The 23,878-nt window shown below is 41.2% G+C and overlaps 1 protein-coding gene across 2 annotated transcripts in view; it reads right to left on the bottom strand.

Moving 5' to 3' along the window:
- The window catches only part of ARID5B (AT-rich interaction domain 5B), a 121,042-nt gene that overhangs the window by 50,201 nt on the left and 46,963 nt on the right, over positions 1–23,878 (bottom strand). For both annotated transcript variants that reach the window (XM_050899267.1, XM_050899266.1), the window contains one exon: positions 21,218–21,448. In XM_050899267.1, coding sequence (XP_050755224.1) covers positions 21,218–21,448 — 231 coding nt within the window. The remainder of the gene's footprint in view (positions 1–21,217; positions 21,449–23,878) is intronic.

Below are 23,878 nucleotides of genomic sequence, written 5' to 3'. Positions count from 1 at the left end.
GCCTTTTCCCCAAACAAATACCTTTGATAGTTATAAGATTACAAAAACAAGTTAGACTTTTTTTCTTTTCAAACTTACAGGCCACCTGTAATATTATTGACTGATTACACAGTAAAAATGACAAACATTACTTTATTTGGCATCTATCCTAAGTTAATTATAAGGCTTTCTCTTCTTAATTTGACAAAACTGAAATATCACAAGAAGTACATATGGCAATTCAGAAAATATAATCAGGGAAAAGGCGAAATGAACATTTGAAAAGACAAATGGTTTGATTTGCATAAGCAGATATTTGTAAGGCACCGCCTTTCTCCACTGCCTGAATAACACTTTCCAGTTGCTCTTGCTCTCACAGCGCAGCTCACAAACACAGTCATTGCGCTTTCTACCCCAAAGTGTTGCCCCCGTTGGCGACAGGAGGCTTTTGCCGGCAGCACCTAGCGATGCTGTGGGACACTGTGAAGAGGAGACACGGTGCAGTCAGGCAAGGAAGCAGCAGGGAAGTGCCAGGACCCCCTGTCCAGGAACCCTGACCCAGTGGCTCCAGCCACACGTGCTGCCCCAGCATCCCCACTTTTCAGGGGAAGGCTGTCTCTCAGCTTCAACCTAAGGCAGGACCCCCAAATACTGAAATTGCCACTGAAATAATAAAGGGGGTATTACAGTCCTATTTGACAGGGCTTGGTCAGGGCTACGCTATTTGCTCTATGCTCCCGGTGACTGAACCCTGGGCTCTCAAGTCGCAGGAAGCTTGTAGCGTTTCCAGGCCCGGCTCCCAAGCCAGGGGGATGTAACAGGCCCAGCAGTGGGGAGCAGGGGCTGGGGAGTAACTTTAATACTGATCTGTAAAAGGCTATTGCAATAGGGACGCAACTGGCTGTGTCGGGGCTCACCTGCTCCCAGACCCGTATCTCAAGGGAAGGGTGGGACCCCTGGCAAGCCACTGTCTCCCTTGCCTACAGACTGGTCTCTTGGGCTGTGCCTTTCTTTAGTTCTGCACAATACCTGATGTGCTCTGTGGGATTAGGCTGCTGGAAGACTGTGGGAGGTTCAGAAAGCTCAAAAACTTCTTTTCTCTGCCTCATGAAATACACAACAAGAATTTTATTGACTAATCCCGGTCAGTCCCCTCCTCCTGATTGCATCTGGAAGGGCTTTGACATTGTACAGGAATCCTCATCCTCATTTCCAATAAAGGGATTGCTCCACTCCCAGATTCACCCGCTCTGCCTGCTGCCGGATCTAGGTTTTTCCTAGAAGCCTCCCCACCAGCCATGACCTGACGCTGCCTTGTTTAGGAAACCTGACAAAATGACATGAGTGGCCAAACCTTCTGTATATCTAATTTTAAACAGATAAAAGTAGCACCAAGACAAATCAGCACCTCTCCTGGATTTTCAAGTACACTATTAAGTAGACTTGGACTTCAACTAAGGTGAATATGAAGATTCTTTGTCCCAAGAGATAAATATTGACTGAGGAAAAGCAAAGGTCAAATTGGTCAATATTTACTCAAGAAACTCTAAATCTTGATGCAGTGTAACGTACACTCTGAATGTCTTCACCAGCTACCCCTGGAGATCTTTTCATTATGACTAAGGATTTCAAAAGTATAATCTTCTCCACTCTAAAATTCATATTTAAAAAAAAAGAAACTTACACACACCTATTGCAAATAGGAAGCTTTCTGTGCCTATGGCCTCAGCAAAAGCAGATGTGTTGATTTGCAAATGCTATCTGCCTAGTCTGCATGCCAAAACTCAGTAGCCCTGACCTCTGAAGATGTGAACAATAAAAACTTTCTGACTCATCACATGACAGTATTTCAGACTACCATGAACAGGAGTTTCTTCTTTGGTATGGATTAATGCACTCCCTTCTCCCTCTGTCTCAAATATCTGTAAATTAAGGCTGAAATTTTATCTCGGGCTTCTATTTCACATAAGGCATTACTTTGAGACAATGTCAATCGAGTTTTGGGGGAGTCACAGTCCTATTATTTACTGTGGCAAGTATATTAGTCCTATTATTTATCCAAGGTTTCAAGCTTACTGCCTGGTTTCTGAAGGTCTTCTACCATGCTATTTTTGTCTGAAGCCACAGTGCTACGGACTCTTCCTTCCACAGAACAGCACTGTTGAAAACAAAAATGCCAGGAAATTTATAAAGGCAGATTTTTCTGAAGATGCATGAGGAAGTAAGACACTCAAATCCTCTGGAGTTTCAATGAGGTTATTCCCTGAATCCCCCTTGGCACCTTCATTACAGCCACTCAATGATCGGGAAGGTACCAACCCTCTTACTCCTCTGTTCATTCAAACGGTCTAGCATGACGGGTGAACTCCTATTTCTAACCTTTGTCTTCACTAAACAGTCAAACATAGCACAGATTTGTTGCAATCACCATGGAGATCAGCTGGTTTCAAATTAGGCACAAACTGTTTGCTTCCTTTGCTATTTTTATTGTGTTTTGAGCCTATTATGCTCCTCCCACCCTGCCCTTTATCTTAACTGGCAAATGAGAAAATCTTACTTTATTGGGAAGTCAAATCCTAGCCACAGCTGCTCCTGAACTCAGTGGGGAACAGCAGTGGTCCCCCCTTCTCAATTGCCTTCCCTCACTGGTTGGCAACCAATAAGTCTGCGTGAGGTCAGACCCCACAGATGAGATGACACAGAACATGCAAATGAAGTCCCAGTTAGCTGGAAGAAAAATGTGAGCCTTGCCCTATGCAATTTCATAGTTAGGCCTACTAGGGATGGAAGAATTAATTTATTCTCCGCAAGAGGGAATAATAGGTAGCTTCGGTCTCACATCTGCAAAGGCATGAATGAACCACCAAGGGCTGCCACGAGAGAAATGGCATTCTCCTGGTGTAACAAAGAGATACCAGGATGGGGATGGGGATGGGACTGTGTGGCGAAGGGGGACAAAAGGTGAGCACCTGGCATGAGGAACTGAGGAACAGGAGGACTGAAGCAATGGGGAGTGGGGGAAGCCAGACTTCTGGGCTGTTTGGGTTATACACAGAAAGCAAATAAATTCAGCACCACGAAGCCAGGCGCAAGTGTCACTCTTCCACTGGGTGACACCTGGGCTACTGCAGCCAGAGGCTACTGAGCACCCTCTCGCTGTGGAAAGACCGTCCTGCATCACTGAAAGCATGGAGGAGTTGTTATTTGACTCCCAAAGACATGAAGTCTCTAACAGAAGTTCCTTTGGAGGCGCAGAAAAAGGCACAAGGACTGATAGTGCTAAATGTAGGTTTCCCACAGCCCAACTCAATGGGCTCCCTGTGCCAAAAATGCAGCAGGCTGGGATCTGACAGTCCCAAAGATGCATACGCCAAACGCAAGCCTTTCCCACAGTTCTGTGACAGGTACATCGTTGCCTTTAAAACAGCATCAAGTCTCCACTAAAACATCCCTCTGTTTCTGGAATCATACGCAATCCATAATGAACTTAAGTTTAAATTCAAAGACCAATTAAAAAAAAATAAAATCAATGAAATGCTTTTATGAAACAGGAGATTGATCTGCAGCTTAAAACTTCCAGTAATGTAATATTTTATAACTTTAATAAATAATGCTTTTATCTTGATTGCAAAATAATACCCTGCCACGAAAATACAGAGCAGAGGCAGGAAACCGTTCAACAAGAATTAAAATGTCGCACTTTGCACAGAACAGAGCATTACAATTATTGGTGAAACACATTTTTCATACTTGTTAACACAAAATTAACAATTACATACATCACTTAATTCTATAAGTGCATATCTCTCGAAGTACCCATTAGCTAACCATGCCTAGTTCAGTTTTAATATACATGCAGGCTTTGCAGCACAGAGGGGATGTAACTATGCGAGCGCTGGCACAGTAAACCCTGAAATGGCAAGTGCTATTAAATTGAGATGCAATCACGTTGAAAGGGAAACATTAACAAACAGCAGACAATTGAGAAGAAAATACAGGGCGCTTGTGTTCTAATACATGTGCTTCAAAACCTTATATAACTATTCATTGTCTAGTTCGTCTGGCCAGGGGCCCAGTTTGCTCTATGCTATGCTATACTAATTTTATAATAATAAACTGTTACACAAGCTTTATGCAGTCATGCATATGAAGAGGTTGTGGAAGACATTACATTTGATTATCTTTCTAGCAAAGACACCATCTTGAAATTAAACATAGCCTGGTAGAAGTATATATGAGTTAAAAAAAAAAAATAAAAAGAAAACAAGTGCGAGTATATCATTAAAAACAAAAAAAAAGGAAAAAATCCTATCAAAAAGGCTCTTTTCCTCCCCTGAATATCTCCTTCACACTATGCATGACAGATGAATACCACTAATCCCATAATACAATGCAAGAATCTGCATGTTCCTGGACTATGTTCGTTTGAAGACAATCAGTGATTTTGGAAATGCATGCTTTTTTATTTTTTTTTTTAATACACCTTCTTTTCGTAAAAACAAGGCAAAATGGTTTACAAAGCCAAAAGGAATGCATGAAATAGCTGGCGTTTAAAAACCCTTTATGTTATTTGTTGCTTTAGCATGAACGAACATGAACCACTGAGATGCTTCAGTTAAGATTTATCTGTACCACGAAACATTTGCAGGATAGCAGTTGGAAAACATGGAGATGAGAGAGACGGGGCACAAAAGCATATGCAGTACGAACCAGATGCGATCCAGAAAAGTCATTTCATATTCCACATTTGTCCATGGAATTGTCTGAGAATTTTCTGCTGAACATTATTTCCAGGTTTATCACAGCGGTTCAAAACTGGCTATATTTAGTCACTGACCAGTGCCAGAAAGCACTACCAGACTATAGGATCATGGCATATTTTAAGTTTGATATCTCATCAACCATCAAGGCCAGAAATAAATGCCTTTTATAATCAGAAAGAGTAAAAGCCTCAGACCTCCAAGATACATAAGGGATTTTTTTCAGCTCTAAGTCATGAGATATCAACCTCACAAATCACATTATTCTGATTACCATTGTGCGTTTGCTACTTCCCGACCACCCCCTACATATTTTGATTTCAACATTTTAACATCTAATCTAAAAAACCCCACTAAAGCTAGTGAACCAATGTTTTATGTGGGGCCCCTGAGGCGCTTCTACATGCAAATACCACCACCACATACCAAAAGCAAAGAGTCGGCAGTCAAGTGGCACTGAGGTTGATGGGCGTAGGAGCAAACCCCAAAAAGCTTTAAGGCCAGATTCTGATCTAAATCACATCACTGTCAAGCCAAAGTAATTGACTCCTGTGGATTTACATGAGTGGAAAGGAGATCATAATCTTGCTCTTAACCTTTACCTTTGAAGTAGAGATGGTCATAAATCCAAATTTCTATCCAACAGGAAAATGTCAGAATTTCATCATTTTCTTCCAATTGGGGCAGGCAGTCAAAAAAGTTCTAAGCAACACTAACGGGCAACTATCAGGCTCTTTAATTTTAACGTGTCTAATGAAAAGAAACAAACTGAAAATACTTCTACAGATCAAAACTCTTTTGTCTCAAATGGTTTTGACATTAAAGCGCGTCCCACTGAACCGCGGGTCCCAGGGCCCTGTGCTCCCACGCTCCACCATGTCGAGCGCCGAGTGCCCTCAGCCGCTGTGATGGTACAACCACTGGGGAGACTGTGGAGCAGCACCAAACCTCGTCCAGAGAAAGGGGTGGGCACAGGATGTGGCACACTACCATTGCTGTGACAGAGTTGTCCCCAAGAGTATGTCAACCCAGCATGACAAAGTTCAGTCCTTCTAACCCTAGACCAAGCATTTCATTTCAACCTTTTTGATGAAAAAAAAAAAGGAAAAAATGCAAACGGACATATAGTGGCTGTGGGCTGTAACTGTGGAAAAGATTTCCATTTCATTCAAATGGCATCTTCCAGTGCTAAAAAAGGCACCAAGGACTTGACTCAGAAGAGTGAGAAAACCTCCTGTGAGGTAAAAGTTATGCCAGAATTAAAATGCAAAACGAGAAGAAGTGGGAACCACTTCTTTGCCACCAGTGGCAATGCAAGAGCTGGAGCCAAGCCCCATGCAAGGGGTTTGCCTGGCACTTAGACCCATGCCTGAAAACCTCTACCAAAGGAAGCAGGAACTTTACCCATTCTCTAGCTGCAGGTAGAATACAACACAAGGTGGCAGAACTTTACTCAGCCATTAAGGAACAGTTGTTGACTTTCTATAATTTATTGTAACCATTGTTATATTGTTTTGGTCTAGGCTTCTGAAACTAAGAAAGCTCAACCGACTGCAACCTCCTGCAACTGCTTCTGGCTGTGCGACTCGTCACATCTCTGCATCTGACTGATGTGCAAGTTGGGGCTCGTATTTGCTACTTCAGGATTGTCCAATTTTCATGGATATTCAAGCTTAGACCCAAACAGTCAGTGCAGCTCTGACACCTTCTCCAGCTCACCTGAAATGGGAGCTGATGTTTCTGCTCATTCATCTCGGCTTCCTTTGCTCTCCCGAATATTTCTGATGGTTGCTAGGCAACTATTGTTGAATACATGCATGAGGCATTAATTGTCTGAGCACTTTAAAAGAAGAAAATTCTTTAAAACTGAGGACATTGCCATACCAAAAATAGAATATTTCCTTTATGAAGGGCAACACTCGTGGCTGGGAATGTTGATGGCTGCAGTATGTCAGAGGCTAGATGAGTCACCGAGATTACTCACATGCAGCGCAGCACAAAAGAAGCGTCTTAGGAGACCTGACTTTATTATAAAGTTTTATTTTGAACGAAGTGCTTCAGATCTAGTTTTGTCTTCCAGCTGCTGTCATTGGGATATCATGGTCCACCTTTTCATGAAATTAATGGCGTTGGGTCCAGCTGCTGTTACAGACAGTGTTAGAACTTACCGAGTGTATGAATTCACTACCTTCTAAACCCAAAATGGCACTGGTAAGTACTGCTCTTCACTACACTTCAAAGAGATACTGTAGTCTCACTGCTGATCCTAAGTGCACTGTGCTCCTTACCCGTAAATGTGGATTTCATTTTATAGGGTCTTTTTTTCCAAAATACATTCCAATGTCATGATCAAGCTCTAAAGACAGTAAACACAGACTTCCATAAATTGACTTAAACTTCTAAACTAAACAACTGCAAGGATTTGCAGCTAGGTAATTTTTGGGTTTTTTTGTTTTATAACAAACCCATCTCTACCATAACTAAACATTCACAATGTACATGTATTCATCTTAATTACAGGCTGCCTTTCAAAACAACCAACACCAAAAAAACCCTGAAGAACTATCATTTTTTTGGCAAATCAGTCAAATGATTATGGTTCGTTGCAAAATCGGGATGCTATAAAAGAACGAGGGCAACTATACTGCTAATTTTGAACATGGTATTCTGAGCTAAGAGCTGCTAAAGACCCTGGGAATAATCTTTTCCGTTTTTCAAACTTGTGCTCTACCTCTGTGAAAGTATGTAATGGGACACAGGCTCATCTCAGCAAAGTTCAGCTGAGGTTTGTAAGGCTTTAAGATGAAGGTGAAGTGACTTATTTAATCAACGAAGTGAGAAGTAGAATCATCAACACCTACTTAAAGTAAACATGCCACCCCACAGCAAAGAGCTGTTTTCACTAGGAGCTGAACTTCTACTACAGTTGCAAATCCAGAGCGAAACACAGGAGGGTGATGACAGAGCTGGAAGGTTGTACAGTACCTCTCTGTTGAAGCAGCAGCAGCGTCTGTGAATGTCACCCATGTTAGCAGGATGCTCACCATTAGCCTTTTCACATATTCTCTTACCCTTTCTGTGGGCTGAAACTGCTGATTTCAAATAAATTCCTCCTCTTCTATTACTCACTTGTTGCTAACACCTGCTTTTTAATTAACATGCTCTTTAAAGCTATTATGCAAAAAGGTAAGGTGACTGGAGACATCTGTGAAGGACCCATCAGGGAAGACTCATGAAGTTGGTACAGTAAGTCTGTAGATGATCTTGCAGTGTGTTGCTGCACATTTAAATGAGATGCTATTGAGTTATATTTTCCATACTTCAACTGAGGAGACAGCCCTTTGTAGAAGTTACTGAAGTGGCCTAAAATGGACCAGATCCAATTCTCCCTGAGCTGATCTCCCCAACAGAGAACAGGCAAGGGACTGATGAGCCCCCAGAGACCAGAGCAGAGGAGCATGCTGCCCTGTCAATGCTCTGAGACAGGCAACTGCTCATGGCAGATGGAGACTGGTAAGGAGAACAAAGAAGACATGGGGTATCGACAGCCACCAAGGTGGACCAGTGAAGACACTGGCGTTTAGCTCCTAATGCACCAGCTTCCTCCGTAACCCTGTTCCTCAGCCTCTGGTCCACAGAGCAGATGCAAAGCTCTGCCTTTACTACTTAAGAGTGTAAGCAAATTTTAGGAAGGTTTGTTTTATTGTATAATGGACACAAGATCCAGCACAATCTAGCCTTTACTGGCCCAGATGCTACAAATTACAAATATTGATACAGTAACAGTTTTTAAGGCCAGAACGAATTGGTAGGATATTAGCGCCTTGTTTACTTTCTGCAAATACTGCCTACACAACGTCAGAGTGACCACCAGATGAAGACACAGTATCTCTTCCTTGAGTACGGATCATGTCTTTTGGAAAGCAGTCTTGATTTAAAAGATTCAAGTAATAAAGGATCTATGTTACTCCTAGCTAAGTTGTTCCCATGGTTAATTACCCCTCGCTGCTAGATAATTGTGCCTTAGTTTCAGCATTAATTTATCTGCTTCCACTTTGAAGCACGGGGTCCTGCTATGTGTCTGTTTGCCAAATTAGAGAGGCCTCAACTGTCACAGGTCTTCTCCTCATGGATGTACTAACAGACTGTGATCGAGTCCCTTCTTAGTCTTCTCCTCCATGCACTAAACAGATTGGCATTCTTTAGTCTTTCACTTGAAGGCAAGTTTTCTGTGCCATGAATTGTTTTTTGGGTCCTGCCTTAATCCTGTCCAGTATTTCAATACAATGTGCAAAGCATGGGCGTCAGAATCGGGCACAAAGCTGAAAGTGGGGAAAAATCTCTCTGATAAACTCTTCCTGCTCTTCCATGTTCCTATGCAGCCCATAGTTCAGAATAATACATTTGAGTATTAGTAGTGCAGTTATCCCATGAAATTGTTATCACCCTTTTTGCAGAAAGCCATCATCATTTGACTGACTTACCAAAAATGTTAGCTCTTAGGGGGTTTGATAATGATTTCCTCTAGTGTTATATGCAGCAGTAGTAACACCTCTCTATTTCTTCTCACTATTCCCCTGCTTATTCATCTAAGAACCAGGTTGCTCTCCTGATCTAGTCAATTGGTTATCTATCATTACCCTCAAGTAATTTATGGCATTAAGAACAACACAGCAGCCCTGAGGCACAAGGAAATGCTTGCCTGATCACTAAAAGACCAAGATACAGCTATATATAATACCAAGGCCCAAACTTCAGCGGAAATGTAAACTCTTACTGCTTCACTGACCTTTGGCCCATAACGGACAATAAATCAATTAAAAAACATTACAAAGTCCTAATTGCCAATGATAAACCTACAAAAAACCCAACACTTTTTTTTTTTTAATTTGCCTTCATATTCAGTACTTATGCATAAAAACGAGGTCCTACGAAGAAACTATCAGCATCCACTGCTATCACTGGGAAGATGGATGCTCACACCGTAACACATTGGTGCCTTCTCCAGTGGACACAAGCAGAAAGGGATTGCTGAGGTCTCTTTAGCTGTTTGCGTAAATGATAAACTAATTCACGTATTGTCTGTGATCTGTCTGATCAGGTTTATGAAAATGCTGACAGGTAACGAGAACTTACTCAAACAGCACTAGGGTCAATAGAGGGAAAAAACGCTCCTCTGGATCACCCTTAATGCCCTCACTTTCTTTCAGAGAAAGAAAACTATAGCAGGAATTTTAATGCCCTATTTTGCCTCTTTTGCAATTTGATTTAAAAACAAATTTACAAAAACCCAGCCACGTGGAATTTAAATTCTGCAGAAGTCTCACCCACCAGTAATTACTACTGCAGTGTTTAAAATTTTAAAAGAAAACAAACCCAAACCCGAACAAAACACTATTTTTCAATTAATTTTCTTCCTCTGATTTCTTTCCACATTGCATCATCTCCCAATTACTGTGATTTTGCTGAGTGTGCCAGTTTCTTAAAGACACAGCTATAAAATGTATGGACTAATTGTTGAGCAGAACTGAAGAGCTATTAAAACTGCAATAGTACAGCACTTCCAATGGTAGTCTATTATTTCTACATGATTGGTTTTGTACAGTCCAACTCATGCAGTGAAACTCTTAGATAAATTAACTCCTTCGTTTTGACATAAACATCAAAGGGAGAATTAAAGGAGAATGAACATTATTTTCTGCTGCTATTTTAGACATACTCTTCATAACACCCATGCATGTTCCTGGAAAGTTACAAATTATTTAAACTGAGAAAGCCATTTGCTGTTTTATCAAGTCTGTAATACATAAAGTTTGGCTCCAGAATTATCTCATTTTCCCATTTCATGTTTCCCTGTCATCTACATGGTGGAGCATGTTTACAGAACTTTATAACTATAATATACAATGCAGTCATTTCTAAACAGCTCTATAAGAGTAAGTCTGAAATGTACACATTTTAAAGATTACTTAGTGAACACCAAACCCTTTCCCAGCTGTTTTAAATTTTGAATTTCCCAATAAATGAATAACATACTAAAAAAGCAAACAAGATCTGACATTATTTAGTCTAAGTTTCTAAAATGGCATAACATCTGTAGCTAAAAACAATTTTGAATAACTATATTTAACTAGAGCAGTATTCTATTATTCATAGCTCATTTTCCTTACAGACTAGGAGACTTAATGTGGTGTTCAAACATTTCAAACATTTCTTTTAATTGTTTAGTCCTTCCAACAGCTAAACTGCAGCAAAAAGGGGGGAAAAAAATCCTCACTCATATCTTTTATATATATTCATGTGACCAACCCATGATCTCAGTTAAGTGCCACAACTGTTCATTAACACACATCACAGCCCCCCAGTCAGCACTGCGAGCTTTGAAACCATGCCAGAAGCAGGGGCTCAACAAATGGCACTTTGACCTTTTCACTACTAACTTCAATCTTTATTAAAATCTCTAAGACGTCAGCTCTGTCTCCCTCTTTTACCATCTTTTATCTGCTCCCGAAATACCTAATATTCATTCATTAAATGGAAAACTTTGCTACATTCTTACGTAATGATAGATTCCCCTTTCACTTGCAATCGGCTTGTGAAATGCCTTTGATTAAAAAAGAGAACGAAACGCCACCCCCCCACTCCCCCCCCTCCGAAGAACTCTAAATTCAGATTGCTCACTCATTTCCAGGGAAATCAAGCATGCTGCCTAATATTAAAAAATCTCACGGCATCCAGGCAAGTTTAGCTCCATTTTATGTTCCTCTTAATAAATTCCAACTTAGCAACACATGAAATGCTCATCCTGCTCTTTGCTTGCTTTTTTAATTTCACATTTGCATCTTCACATCTTCAGCCTGAGCATTTGTGGGGGGATAGAGACTGATTTTTTGCCCAGCGGGGTTTCCGTTCCCTACAGTAGAGTCACCAAAACCATTAGTCCCATGGAGGAAAATGTAACTAGAGACAAATAGAGGCTTTGATCATTTTTATGGTGCTCAAACATAGATTGTGGGGGGGAGAGAAATCATGCCTTTTTTTTTTTTTTTTTTTTGCCTAGCAGTAATTAACTAATTACATGTTAAGAAAAAAATCAGAAAAAGTTCACGAGTCATTTATGTGTTTTCATTCTTTGTAAACTTTCTGGCACACCCTATATGCTTCATTTCTTGCTTTAAATAAGTAAGTACTGGAAAATATGCATAGTATTTGGAACCAAGGGGAATGACATATTAATTCATAGTTTGCTTTGTGTAAGTTTGCGTTTTCCAGATTTGAAATGAAACTTCAAGGAAACCTAAAACTCGCCTGCAACCTTTAATTTATACCCCCCTTCACCCATGGATTATCTAGAAGGTATAAGCTATTCATTTAAGCAGCACAGTGAAGTATCATCATTAGGTGGCTTAGTTGCCTGGGATACTACTATCAGCCCGACCAGTAGGGAACCTGGGAAGCGTGAGCTCTGAAGGGGGGAAAAGTAAACAAAGTAATGAGTAACAGTTACAGCTCCTTAAAATGTGTACATTAACCTCAGTATTGGGAAACTATTTGCTTTTTAGAGGCAGCACCCTCTGACTGAAATAATGATAAATATTTTGGAAATTCCATCCGAAGCCAAAATGAAATTACTCAAGTGCACTCCGGGAGAACAAAGCTTTTTAGTATACCTTCAAATGAACTCAGGTAAGTTTACAAATGGCCTATACCTAAAAGACCATTAACTAAAATTACATTTGTTTTTATTGAAAGACAGCCTCAAGTGCTGACATGTAATATATGGCATGTGATACATAATAATACTCTTAAACCAGTTCTGACATAATATCTCCCAAGGCATAATAACCACAAATGACTGCTTTAGCTAAGAACTAGCCAGAAGCAAAATAGATCCATGTAAAAGTAGCTTTAACCATAAATACCTCAACAATATTTTATGTCACTTTGTAAAAAAGTTAAAGGAGTCTCATAATAATTAACAACAAAAACTTCATGTTCTTTACTATTGTATGGTGGTTGTGAAAGGTTATTTCATAGTCCCGCAGCTGCCAATGCTGTAAATTATGCAGGCACCAAGAAGCATTAAGGAGAAATAATAGCAATTTAAACTAAGGCTGACGTAATTCATGATAAACAGTCATTGGAAAATATTACAATGTTGTCTTTTTTGAGTGGGTTTAATCAGAAGAATGTGACCATATTCTGACATAAACCACTTCTCTTTTCCATTGTACAGGCGCGGGAACAGGGGCCCTTCCCTGGCTGCAAAGGTCTCCCCTGCTCCCAGCCACTACTGAGCCCCAGCACCTTGGGGACACTGCTCGCGAGGCTTGGGACGCGGATGGACCGAAAGCTCTCCCCAGACAAAGCTCAAGAGTCTGAGCAGGCCTGGTGGTCCAAGGGAGGCATCGAAACCAGGGGAACAGTCAAATGAGGATGCTCTAATGAAGGCATATTGCAAAAAAAAAAAAAAAAAGGATGGCTCCAGAAATGAGAACATGTATGATGGACATGGCTCACGCTCATGATGAATGCAGCTTGGCTTACTTTTTGCTATAATGACAGAAGGGGATTTTGATAGCTGAATCATAAAACTAGCCATCGAGTGGAAATCCTATATAGGAGGAATTAGTCATTTATATCTACAATCATTTAGTGAACGGACACCGATAAAACAGACGTGTAATAGATGACAAAACGCATGTGATAAGTTACATTTATCAGGCACAGAAGAACAGCTCACTTGCTAACCCTTCGTTTGCTGGAACTACACATTAATTCTCTGCCAAACCCACAATACCATCACATAGTCACTACTCAATTAAAAATTAAAAAGGAAAAGTTAGAAGCGCCAGACTGGAAGTGGGCACACCCAGGCTCTCGGCTCTGCTATGGGCGCTTACAGGAGGGAGGATATCTCACCTCCCGTCCCATGAAAGCCCCAAAGCCCGGGCTGTCCCAGCAGGGTGGGCGTACTGGCCACCCCACGGTTCACAGCCCCAGTGCTTCCTCCAGCAGCCGGTTCATAGTCACACGCAGCCAATGCAGGTATGTGGCACTGCGCGCTCACAGCGTAAGCCCCTCTCTCTCCCGGACTGCTACCCAAGGGCACCTGAAGAAGTAAGGAGCCATACCAATTTTCCAAGCGCCCTCGCCACGGGAGCTGTGCTCTCGCAGTGGCGCCCGCCGACCGCTGCAGGCTTCTTGGGCAGCTACCCCGCTACTCCGCGCCGGACAGACAGCCACCACCAGCCCCGGCTGAGAAGTGATGCCAAGGGGCCGGAGGAAACGGGCAGAAGCAGCTTTTCAGGCAGCACCTGCCCCTCCACTCAGCATCTGCTGCCTTCCTGAGGGCAGCGGGAACACACAACCCAAATAAAATCAGCGTTCTCCATAAAGGAGTTTTGATTATAACCTGAAAAATAATCTATCTTAAAATTTATCCTGGTGCAGCTATGGTTGCTAGTGAAAATATACCAAAAAAAAAAAAAAAAAAGTAGTTAACAGCATTTGTTTCTATTGAAGTTCTTGCAGACAGGAAGGTATTTTATCTTACTTTACCACACATTACTTACGTTCCCTTAACAGCTTGCTGTTAACATTGGGTGAGATTCTGCCCTTGGTTAACTGGTGAAAATCTTGTGTAACAGCCACTGAAGTGGATCGAGTTATTTTGGATTTACGCCACTGAGTGAGACAGAATGTGACCCCTTATCAGTGCCTTTTTGCTTTGAGTATACAAATATTTTATGCATTTCAATGAGTGACAGAATGCAAAACTTGCAAATATTTATTTTTAGATGTATGGGGAAAAAGCAATTAGAGCTAAAAATGTTAAGAATGAAGAAATCACTTAACAGAAGCAATTATGTTGGGTACATAAACAGCTCTGCCTTCAGCCATTTTATTCAAACGCTGCAGAGCACACTAGAAAATATCAATTGTTTAAAAAAACTGCAAGTATTTTTTCACAACTGAAAAATCAATCATTATAAACAACATCTGGGGATCATTAATATCTTACTCTACAGTTGAATTAACAAAATAAGAAAGAAGTCTGACCAGAATCCAGAACATTTCCAGATTCGCTTTTTCAAGCTAAAAGCTTATGTTTGCAGAGGTGGGGTGGGAAGGAAGAGGAAATGTACATTTATCTATATTGTATATAGCACTATTATGCATTAATCATTACTTCCCCTCCAGCTATGTCCTGGTTTTGTTTTGAAAGAGTTAAAATTTGAAATATTTAGCTAAGCCACCCTGCCCAGGACCTTGGAAAAGAGCTGCGTATTTTTCAGACTGTTGGAGATGCCACCATAAAGCTCCATCTAAGGAGGTCCCAGCATCCATGCTAATAAAAAGCCTCCATACTCTTCCTATCGCATTTCTAAATGCTTAAATGTTCTAGTCTTAGCAGAGGAGCACTAACATCGATCCCACTCTAACATCATATTTGTGCTAAAACAAAGAAGCCTGAAGTATCCATCTGGAAACTTCAGGGTTTTCTGAATTTCACTGATATATATTATCCTGCAGGTAGCCAAAATAGTCAATAGCAATAATGCTGAACTTTACATCAGCTGAAAAACATTAAAAACCACCCTTTCAGGCCAAAGTACAATTTTTGTACTAGAGCTGGTTTAAAAAGAAAAGCTAACTTTGACTCACACAAATAAAGAAAGTCACCAACAGGAAAACTGTATTTCATTTAGACTGAAAACATTCTTTCTTCTTTCTTCTTTTTTTTTTTTAAGTCTCATTCCCTGCCAAGGTTTTGTTTTGTTATGTTTTTCCCCTAAACAACTGATTTTATCTGTGAGTAACAAACTTATGTAAACTGAGATGTATAACAAAAGCAAAGACCAAATTTCAGCTATACCAGGAGTAATGGTACCACTCTATACCCTGAAGTCATCAGCTTTCATCCTACACATTTTTTTCTGGCACATGACCTATCCCTGAAAAGTCCCTTCTTCTTCATAGCGCTGTCTTGCCATGGCTTCCCTGGTCAATGACAAGATGGAAGGTAAGTCCTTCTGAAATTGTTGGCTCAGAAACCCCGGTGGCTGGGAGGACGGGTAAGTGATCCCTCACTCCTAACCACTCCCTGCCAGCCCTGGAAGTGAGAGAATGTGCTTTCTGCATTGTTTTACAGGGAGATCTGAGTTGTTTAAGGTTTTGGTTTTTGTTTTTAATGTAGATGAGTTTTCCCAATGCACGCAATATATCGTTAAGTTTTTTTGGGGGGAAAGCGGAGAGGAGGGAAGTGGGGACTGCAATGCCCTTTACACATCATTTTTTTCAATGAGCAGTTTCCCTCTACATTGCTCGTGTTATGGTAAAATGAAGAAGTTTCATTTTTCAGAGAAAAAATGGTATTAATACCACAGCAGGATGTAGTTCTCTCACTTTTTGGTATGAAATGTTTTATAAAAAATTGGCCTTTACATGCAAAAATAAAACTTTCAACCTTCTTTTGGGGGTGAACAAGTGTTTACAGTACCCCAGGGACCAAACAGCTTGTTTAATGGCATATTGGACCCAGCATGCTATAAAAATAATCCAGAATGATTTAAAAATTACCAAATAGATTCTAAAAATCGAGAAGAAATAAGGTATTCAGTTTTCTCTCACACTCCTGTTTATAGAAAAAGCAACCCCATGCTCACAAAATGAAAGAGGGTCTTCTGGTTCATCTTTAGCAGGCAGGATTTGTAATATTTATCTAGCAAAGCACCATGACAAATCCTTCTGTGCGAGATTTTTACCTGGCGAAGCTGATGGAGCTGTAGAAATCCACCATCACCCAAGCACCTGACCCTCCTGCTTCTAAGCTGCGCGTCTGTTCCCGCCACCCTGCGAGTCCCCAAGCCTGGAGAAGGTGGAGGTCATGCTGACAGACACATCTGTGCGCTCCCTTGCTGTAGGGGCCCACATGCATTTGGCAATGCAGCCCGCAACTGGGTCACGAAAGGATCGATGCGCCCTGGAAGTCACTCCATGTGGGGGAGCAGGAACGAGTCTGGCAGAAGGCGAAGTCACCTTCTTCGGACAAGCAAATGCAAAGGACGTGTGCTGCTCTAGCAACAACCGCACACTGATTTCTGCCCAGTGACCCTCAGATACACCTTCTGGACACTGCACAGGCAGCTTTGCCTCCAGCGAGATCTCTTCGGTCTGTAACAAAAACTATTAGGATCCCTATTTTTTCATTCCTTCTCTCTTGCAGCGTATATGACCACACAGCAAATGCCAGTCAATTATATGCATTTACAAAAGTTATTCAGTAACAATAACCCCAGAGGCTGATAAATGAAAAAGATTTTGAAAAATGTCTTTACCAATGATCTCAAGTTGAACAGAAATGAATTGTTCAGCTGGCACATAGTATTTTTATTTTAAGGGAGCAGGGGAATGAGGAAATAGGGTTTTGGTTTTTTCCACATGCCAAATAATAGGAGCAGTTAGATAAAGGAATGCGTAGGTGAACTCTAGTCTGCACAGAGAACTAAAATGAGGCCATGAAGAGAACTGATCCCGTTTGCTCACCCTGCTGCGTCCAACCGGTCCCTCCATCAGGGACCACGGCAGGGACGCTGCTGCCACAGCTGCCCAGGTCCAGCCCGAGGCCTGCCCGTGGCCCTCGCTCAGTGCCACCTGCAAGCCTGCATGGGCTGGCAGCACTGCCAGGCAGGGCTCAAGCCTTTGTGCTTCAGTTTGACCGTGGACAACTCCACTCCGGCCTCCTGTGCAGGTTCAAAATCTCAGATTTCTTGTTCCTAGCCGGCAACACCAGCATTTCATTATCCACCTGGACTGTTTCGTGCTGGTGAGGACCTCTAATTACTCTTACTTCAGGAGGGGAAAAGGTATACAGCCTGACTGTGGTCATACGCGTGAACTTTGGCTATCAAGACATCCAAGCATGGCTTATTGTCTTCTGCTTTCTGAACAGAAGCAAGCTTTTGAGCCTATTTGCATTCTGGAGGGGAACCCTCCAAGGCAGTTAGATTAACTAATCAGTAGTTATATCAACAAGAATGGGAGCAGGAGGCTTCCCACTCACAGCAGTCTTTCCTCTGTAAATGGAGAGCAAGTCCTTCCCTGGCAGGCTGCAAAGAAATACATGCAAATGTTTGAGCCTTCCAGCTGCCGAGCTGATTCCTCAGCAGCCCACTTCTCCAGCAGCCTCCTTGACGGGACGTTGTGGCACACTGAACCAAGTTAGAGGAGAATCAGAAAAGGACTCTGCAAGACAATCGGTCCCAAATATTCCTGCCCAAACCACTCGGGCACGTGCCATACCGGAGCGCACAGGCCGGACAGAAGCAGACACAGGTAGCTGCAGTGCTGGCAGCAGGTACTGGCTGTGGTAGCCCATGCTGAAGTTGGAGGGGAAGCTTACCGCAGCCTAACCCTTACACAAGCTCTATGGAAATACAGAGGCCATCCACACAGGACTGCCCGAAGCATCAAAGTATCTCTTCCAGCCATGTCTGCAGGAGCTCACAGACAGCATCTACACACCTCTTCTACTTAAAAAAGTCCCACACCAAAAAAACATTTTTTATGGTCAACAAAACTTACTTTTTCTTCCTCATTTCCTGCTTTATTTATTTTTGTTAAACCCTACAGAATGGGGAAAAAAAGGGAGGAGTATGAGAAGGAGTCAGAGCTGAACAAAATGTTTTTGTTATAAATGTATAATAAAAGTAGAGAGAATACTTCCTGGAAAAGCATTTCTCTCTATTAAAACTGCCTAACAAGGACAACAGCTTACACGCTGTGGTGAATGGGGCTCTTTGTAAAGGTGTTTCTGGTGTCTCACTTGTGACATGCTGTATCTGTCGCACAGTACTCCAATGTGCAAAGAACGTGTAACACCTTCCCCTCCCCAACAGCAACGTTTCTGAAGAAGACCTGGCATCCGTATCAGAAGCCAGTGCTTACCATATAAAGACATTAGTAGACTGTATTTCCCAAATTTTGTACTCGCTTTAGAGTTTGGAGAATTTCAGGTGATGGGGAAATACACGTGTTCCTATCTTGTTCCTTCTGCATACTTCTTTCATTTGCAAGGTAAGAAATAGCCAAGCCCTTCAAATTAAATGTGTCTGGATCTCCTTATAGACACCTTTTAAGAATTTTAGTCACATTTCTGTAATCTGGTCTCCCCTCAGATTTGCCTGATAAATACTAGTGCCTTAGAGTAATCCATTTATCTGCTGTACCACCCGCCTCTGTTTAGCTTTAGCAGTCATCACTTTCCACATGTGACATCAATCTACATGATATCAATGTAAACTGTTTGTATAACGAAGTGTTGTACATTTTATTGTCCTGCCAGCAAAGAAAAGGATAAAATAGCACTTTGCCTGTTGCCTTCAACAAAGGTAGTATAATTGACAACATACATTTTGCAATACAGAAACGGAACCATACATTGGCCAGTTTTTTCTTCCTAACACAGCAGGGCTTGCAAATTTTACCACACTGTTATTTTCATAAGAAATACTTTTAAAGAGTAGTATTTTTTTGGTTTTATAGGCATTTTAAAAACTCTGCTTCTTAAACCAAACTAAATTTTAAATACACATTATTAATTTCTATGGCTAAGATTTCTGTGGCTCTGGTTTGATAATGAGATAATTGCCTCACAAAGGTCAAGAGAATGGCATAGTTAGCTTTCAGAGACTGAACAAAGCACTCGCTATGGTTCACTAAGTGTAGTTCCTGCATCACTCCATATCTCTTTGATTCATCTATTACTAATATTCCATGATACACTTGCATTATGGATCCAACTATTTCAACAAACCTGTAATCAAGGAATGACCCTGAATAAAATACTCCACAGAAAGCAGATGGTATGCTCATCAAACGCCTTCAAGCCTAAAATAACCTTTCCCATATAAAAAGGATAGTCAATTAAAACTGAACTTTATATTCTGAACTGGATCTCAGAGTAAATAAAAATCAACATGATACTATTGTGTTATTAGACCAAACTTCCAGGGCATTTCATTCATTTTTTCACCACCCCCACTCCCTAAGAGCAACCAACACTTTTATTCATAGTTCATTCAAAGCCTGTAATGTTTTGTGTGAGTGTGAGCAGACTTGACAGTTTGGGCCTGATCCTGCAAAAGCTTAACATCACAAAATTAAAACTATTCACAGCAGTAATGTGCTCCAGTGACGACACCACATGAGGAAGGATCTCTCCTGCCTGTCAGGAGCTGACTGGTACAGCAGCAGAGGAGCAGTCCTGCACTACCTCACAAAATGCCCCAATGCCACCGGTTGGGTTGGTGTTTCTCTGCCAACACAACAAGGCCTGGACTGGGCGCCAAGCTCAAAGCCAGCGTGCTAGAGTTAGGAAAAAGGGGGAGATGATTCTCCCATCACAGGCATCATTGAACCCCTTCCCTCTCACTCCCATTATTATATGTTAAATGCATAATCAGAAATTCTCTCTCTAAGAGACCACAAGAGCTTCCTTGCAGACATGTAGGGGTCTCTGTAGCAAAGGTGTACCCACCGCTACGCAAACAGACTTTGCTAGCATTAGCCACGGCGCTCATCCATCTGGTGATATGGGTAATAAAACTTAATTCTCACAGCATAGGTACATTGCTAAAGAAATTACACTGGACCCATTATTGGAGTTACCCTGGGCGTGTACACAACATGCATTCTGCCACACATTCAGCAGCACATCCGCTGCCCTTGGGTTGATCTGACACAAAAAAAAAAAAGGTGTGAAATCACCTGGCAGCTATCAGAGGCCGAATCTTGCAGCCCTCTCTCCCAGCTGTAAGGGGCTGCATACTCCTCTGGAGCTGCAGAGTATTCTCTACACTCTTTGAATTAAGAGGTCACCTCCCAGAAGTGCCTCTGCACTTGTAAAATCAAGCTCCGAGCACTGGCAAAGCCCCTGCTGAAAAAGCCCGCATTCCAGGAAGGCCAGAAACACACCAGCTAGAACTGACATTTGTTCAGGGCCCTGGGAGCATACACCCAATTGATGAGTGCTCTGCAACAGCAATGGGACGCACAGGCAGTCTCTCCTATTTTGCATTTGTTAGCATATTGCACCAATGACTTTAAAAAAACCCAACATGCTTTTTAAAGCTTCTAGAAAGACACAGGCTATAGGCGAATGGTTAAGGTAGATAAATTTCAAATCCAGACAAGGGATCCTTTCAGTCATACCGAGTAACTGTGCTACACACTCTACCTGTGTAATGTTATCTTTGACTATGATGAACTCAAGCTGCAATACCGAGATCACCAGTGGCTAGAAGCCTTCAGTCTCACAGAGGGAAGAGCACATTTGGTACTTAACATTTCAAACATAAATAGCATTGGTTCACTTCAAAGGAATCACATCTTCGCCTTGGAAATCAGTGGACACTTAAAAAGAAGAAAGATGTCTTTACTTGTGAGAAAAAGAAAATAGCTCTAATGTGACTTACCAAACTCATCACATATACTTTCATTTTCTATTAGAGTAGGATGATCAAATGTATCCCGACAGTAGAAGATCTGGGGGTTCTTGCTTGTTACTGCAATGCCTCCCAGGGCTAAAACAAACTGGTCTGTTAGTATTGAAGAAGGCTTGTCCTGAATGCGCTTTAACATGGAACGATATCGACAGTACTGTGGGTAGCTGAGAATTAGGAGGTTTGAATCTTCATCATCCTCACCTGGAAGAAGAAAAGAAAAAAAAAACACTCTTAATACGTCAGAAAAATACAAAACAAGAACTGTAACTCAAGCATCTCAGAAAACCCACGGCCCACTGGTTCAGTCTTTTCTCAAGACCTATCTTTTACAACACAGTGGTTTTTGAAAGAAAGGTTAAAAACAGAAATTTAAAAAAAGTTTATTGAAACAGCTTCTTTTCTGGCTTTCTGTTCAGTTCTCCCATGCTTACCCACAAGGACTCTACCTGGATGAGTAAGAAAGCACTGCTCTGCAGAAGTTAGCCAATGGCCTGAATCAAAGTGCTCTCCATACTTTGCCAACTTGGCTGCTTTGATAGAAATATTATCTGTCATTTTTATTCAGCTCCCTATATAGCCTTACTGAACTCATGTTTACACCAGCTAACATCTTTTAAAAATAATCATATACAAGCCCCAGAGCATACAGCTATTAATTCTCCTTTGAAGTATCTGATACTGGCAGCTACCAAAGGGCCCCTGGGCCAGGGAGGTGGGCTGATCTGACCTAGTCATTGATGCTAAACTACCCCAACAGGTGGAAATAACTTGCCTCACATTAACTGCAAATGCAGCAGGACTCAATAAAACACCTACAGAGCACAACGAGCAAATGAATTTTCAAACAGCTCGTACTGTCGAAATGTGGGCTCAAAATACAAAGCAATCTAGAGCTCAGACCTTCCCATTCCCCCATGTTTTAGATGATATTAGGCATAAAGGTGGCAGATTTTGAAATATCACAATAAAGTTTCATCATATGATAACCAGCAGGAAACGTAACAACAAAAAAACCCAACCAGAGATGCAAACATGAGAAATTATTCATTTGCAGGTATGCAGCCAGTACTTAACAGCACTTCTTTTTATGCTCATTTATCTCTTCAGGTGGGGTAACTGAACATGGCTTTCCATGCATGCCAATGAAGACAAAGCAAGACCATTCACTTTACGTTTTCAGCTGTACTCTGATTACTGAATAACTCAGCTACTTCTTCTGTCAGAGACAAAAGGTCTACTCTTTAATCCCATTACCAATACTGAAATCATCTTTCTTACCCTTAAAGTAAAAATCACTTCAGATATTGAAAGAAATGTCAGATCAGTTCTCCCCAACTAAACACGATGGCACAACTCATCTTGATTCACGTGAGGCAATGGAAATGTTGACACTTAAAAGGCTAAATTTTAAGAAGTCTCTGGAAGCAGATATATCACCTAGAATGTCATCACTGCAGACGAATGCAACGCTGCAAAAAAAAAATCAACACACCAGACGGACTTGGGAAGTACTGTTTTTACAAGCACAGATCCTGAAAGCCATCACTTTTAAAAACTCAGAACTTTCCCCACTACCCTGACGTAGGTGGGGAGATCAAACAATTTGTGTAAAAAAGTAGGAATAACACATTTTGGTAAACAGCATTGACATTACTTTTCTAAGAAAATAAAATTTATGGCCCTAAACCCTCTTTTGGTCAATAAGGATGTGGTCATGCTTTTCTTTGTTTTCAACAAGTAAGTATGCCATAAGCCCACACAACAGCACGATTGAGCCAATTGCTCCTGGGAATAAGGCGCTCTCTTCTTTATTAGGAAACTCTAAAAATCAGATCAGGAAAACTGTTCTAGGAATTAACAAGCACATGATCCATCCTTTAGCTCCTTCAAGAGTTTCATATATGCCTGCCTGACAGTTATTACTACTTTATACCTTTGTGTAGATAGTGGTGAGCTGAATCTGTTGATCTGACAGCACTTTTCTTATGCCAGGATGTGGTCAGCTTTTTAAACAGGGTGTATATAAATGTATGCCCCATGTGCCTTTGTAGTAAACCATTAGTTTCTAGACAAATGTGCTGTAAGTCCCTCCGCAGAATTACACAAACTTTCTACCCCTGACAACTGACGACTTAACTCAAACCCCTGGCATAAATTAAAATCAAGTCATTTTTTACAGGATCACTTTTATACATGCTTGTGTAACTCCAATGAATACTTTATGATGCATTTGTTTCCTTTCCTTATTCACTCCAGGTTCAATAGATAAATCTAAGAATGAACAAAGGCTGAATAAACTGAAGATTTGTTTAGTGAAAGACAAACAGAGTGTTCCTGGAACAAAGACTTTTTTTTCTCAACCATGCCCACATGAGAAAAGAGAAATCAAAGTAGACCAATCCCTAATAAAATGCAAGCCCAAAGAAGAACTATTTTTTCTTCTAGCAAAAACTAACACATGCCATTTAATGGTGAGCTTAGTGTATATTGCTGAATATTTTTCATAAATATGATCAGAAAGAGTTTACTCTTACGAGGAACAGAGATCAAAATGTGGATCACGTTCCATTAAAATCAAGAAAACCAACATCATTTCTAAAAATATTTAACTGAGATCTTAGAAAACCAAGA

The sequence above is a fragment of the Gymnogyps californianus genome, chromosome 6 (genome assembly GCF_018139145.2).
Source record: "Gymnogyps californianus isolate 813 chromosome 6, ASM1813914v2, whole genome shotgun sequence".
Classification (NCBI taxonomy): Eukaryota; Metazoa; Chordata; class Aves; order Accipitriformes; family Cathartidae; genus Gymnogyps; species Gymnogyps californianus.
The sequence above is the reverse complement of the archived record's forward strand: the minus strand, read 5'-3'. Positions and strand labels throughout refer to the sequence as shown.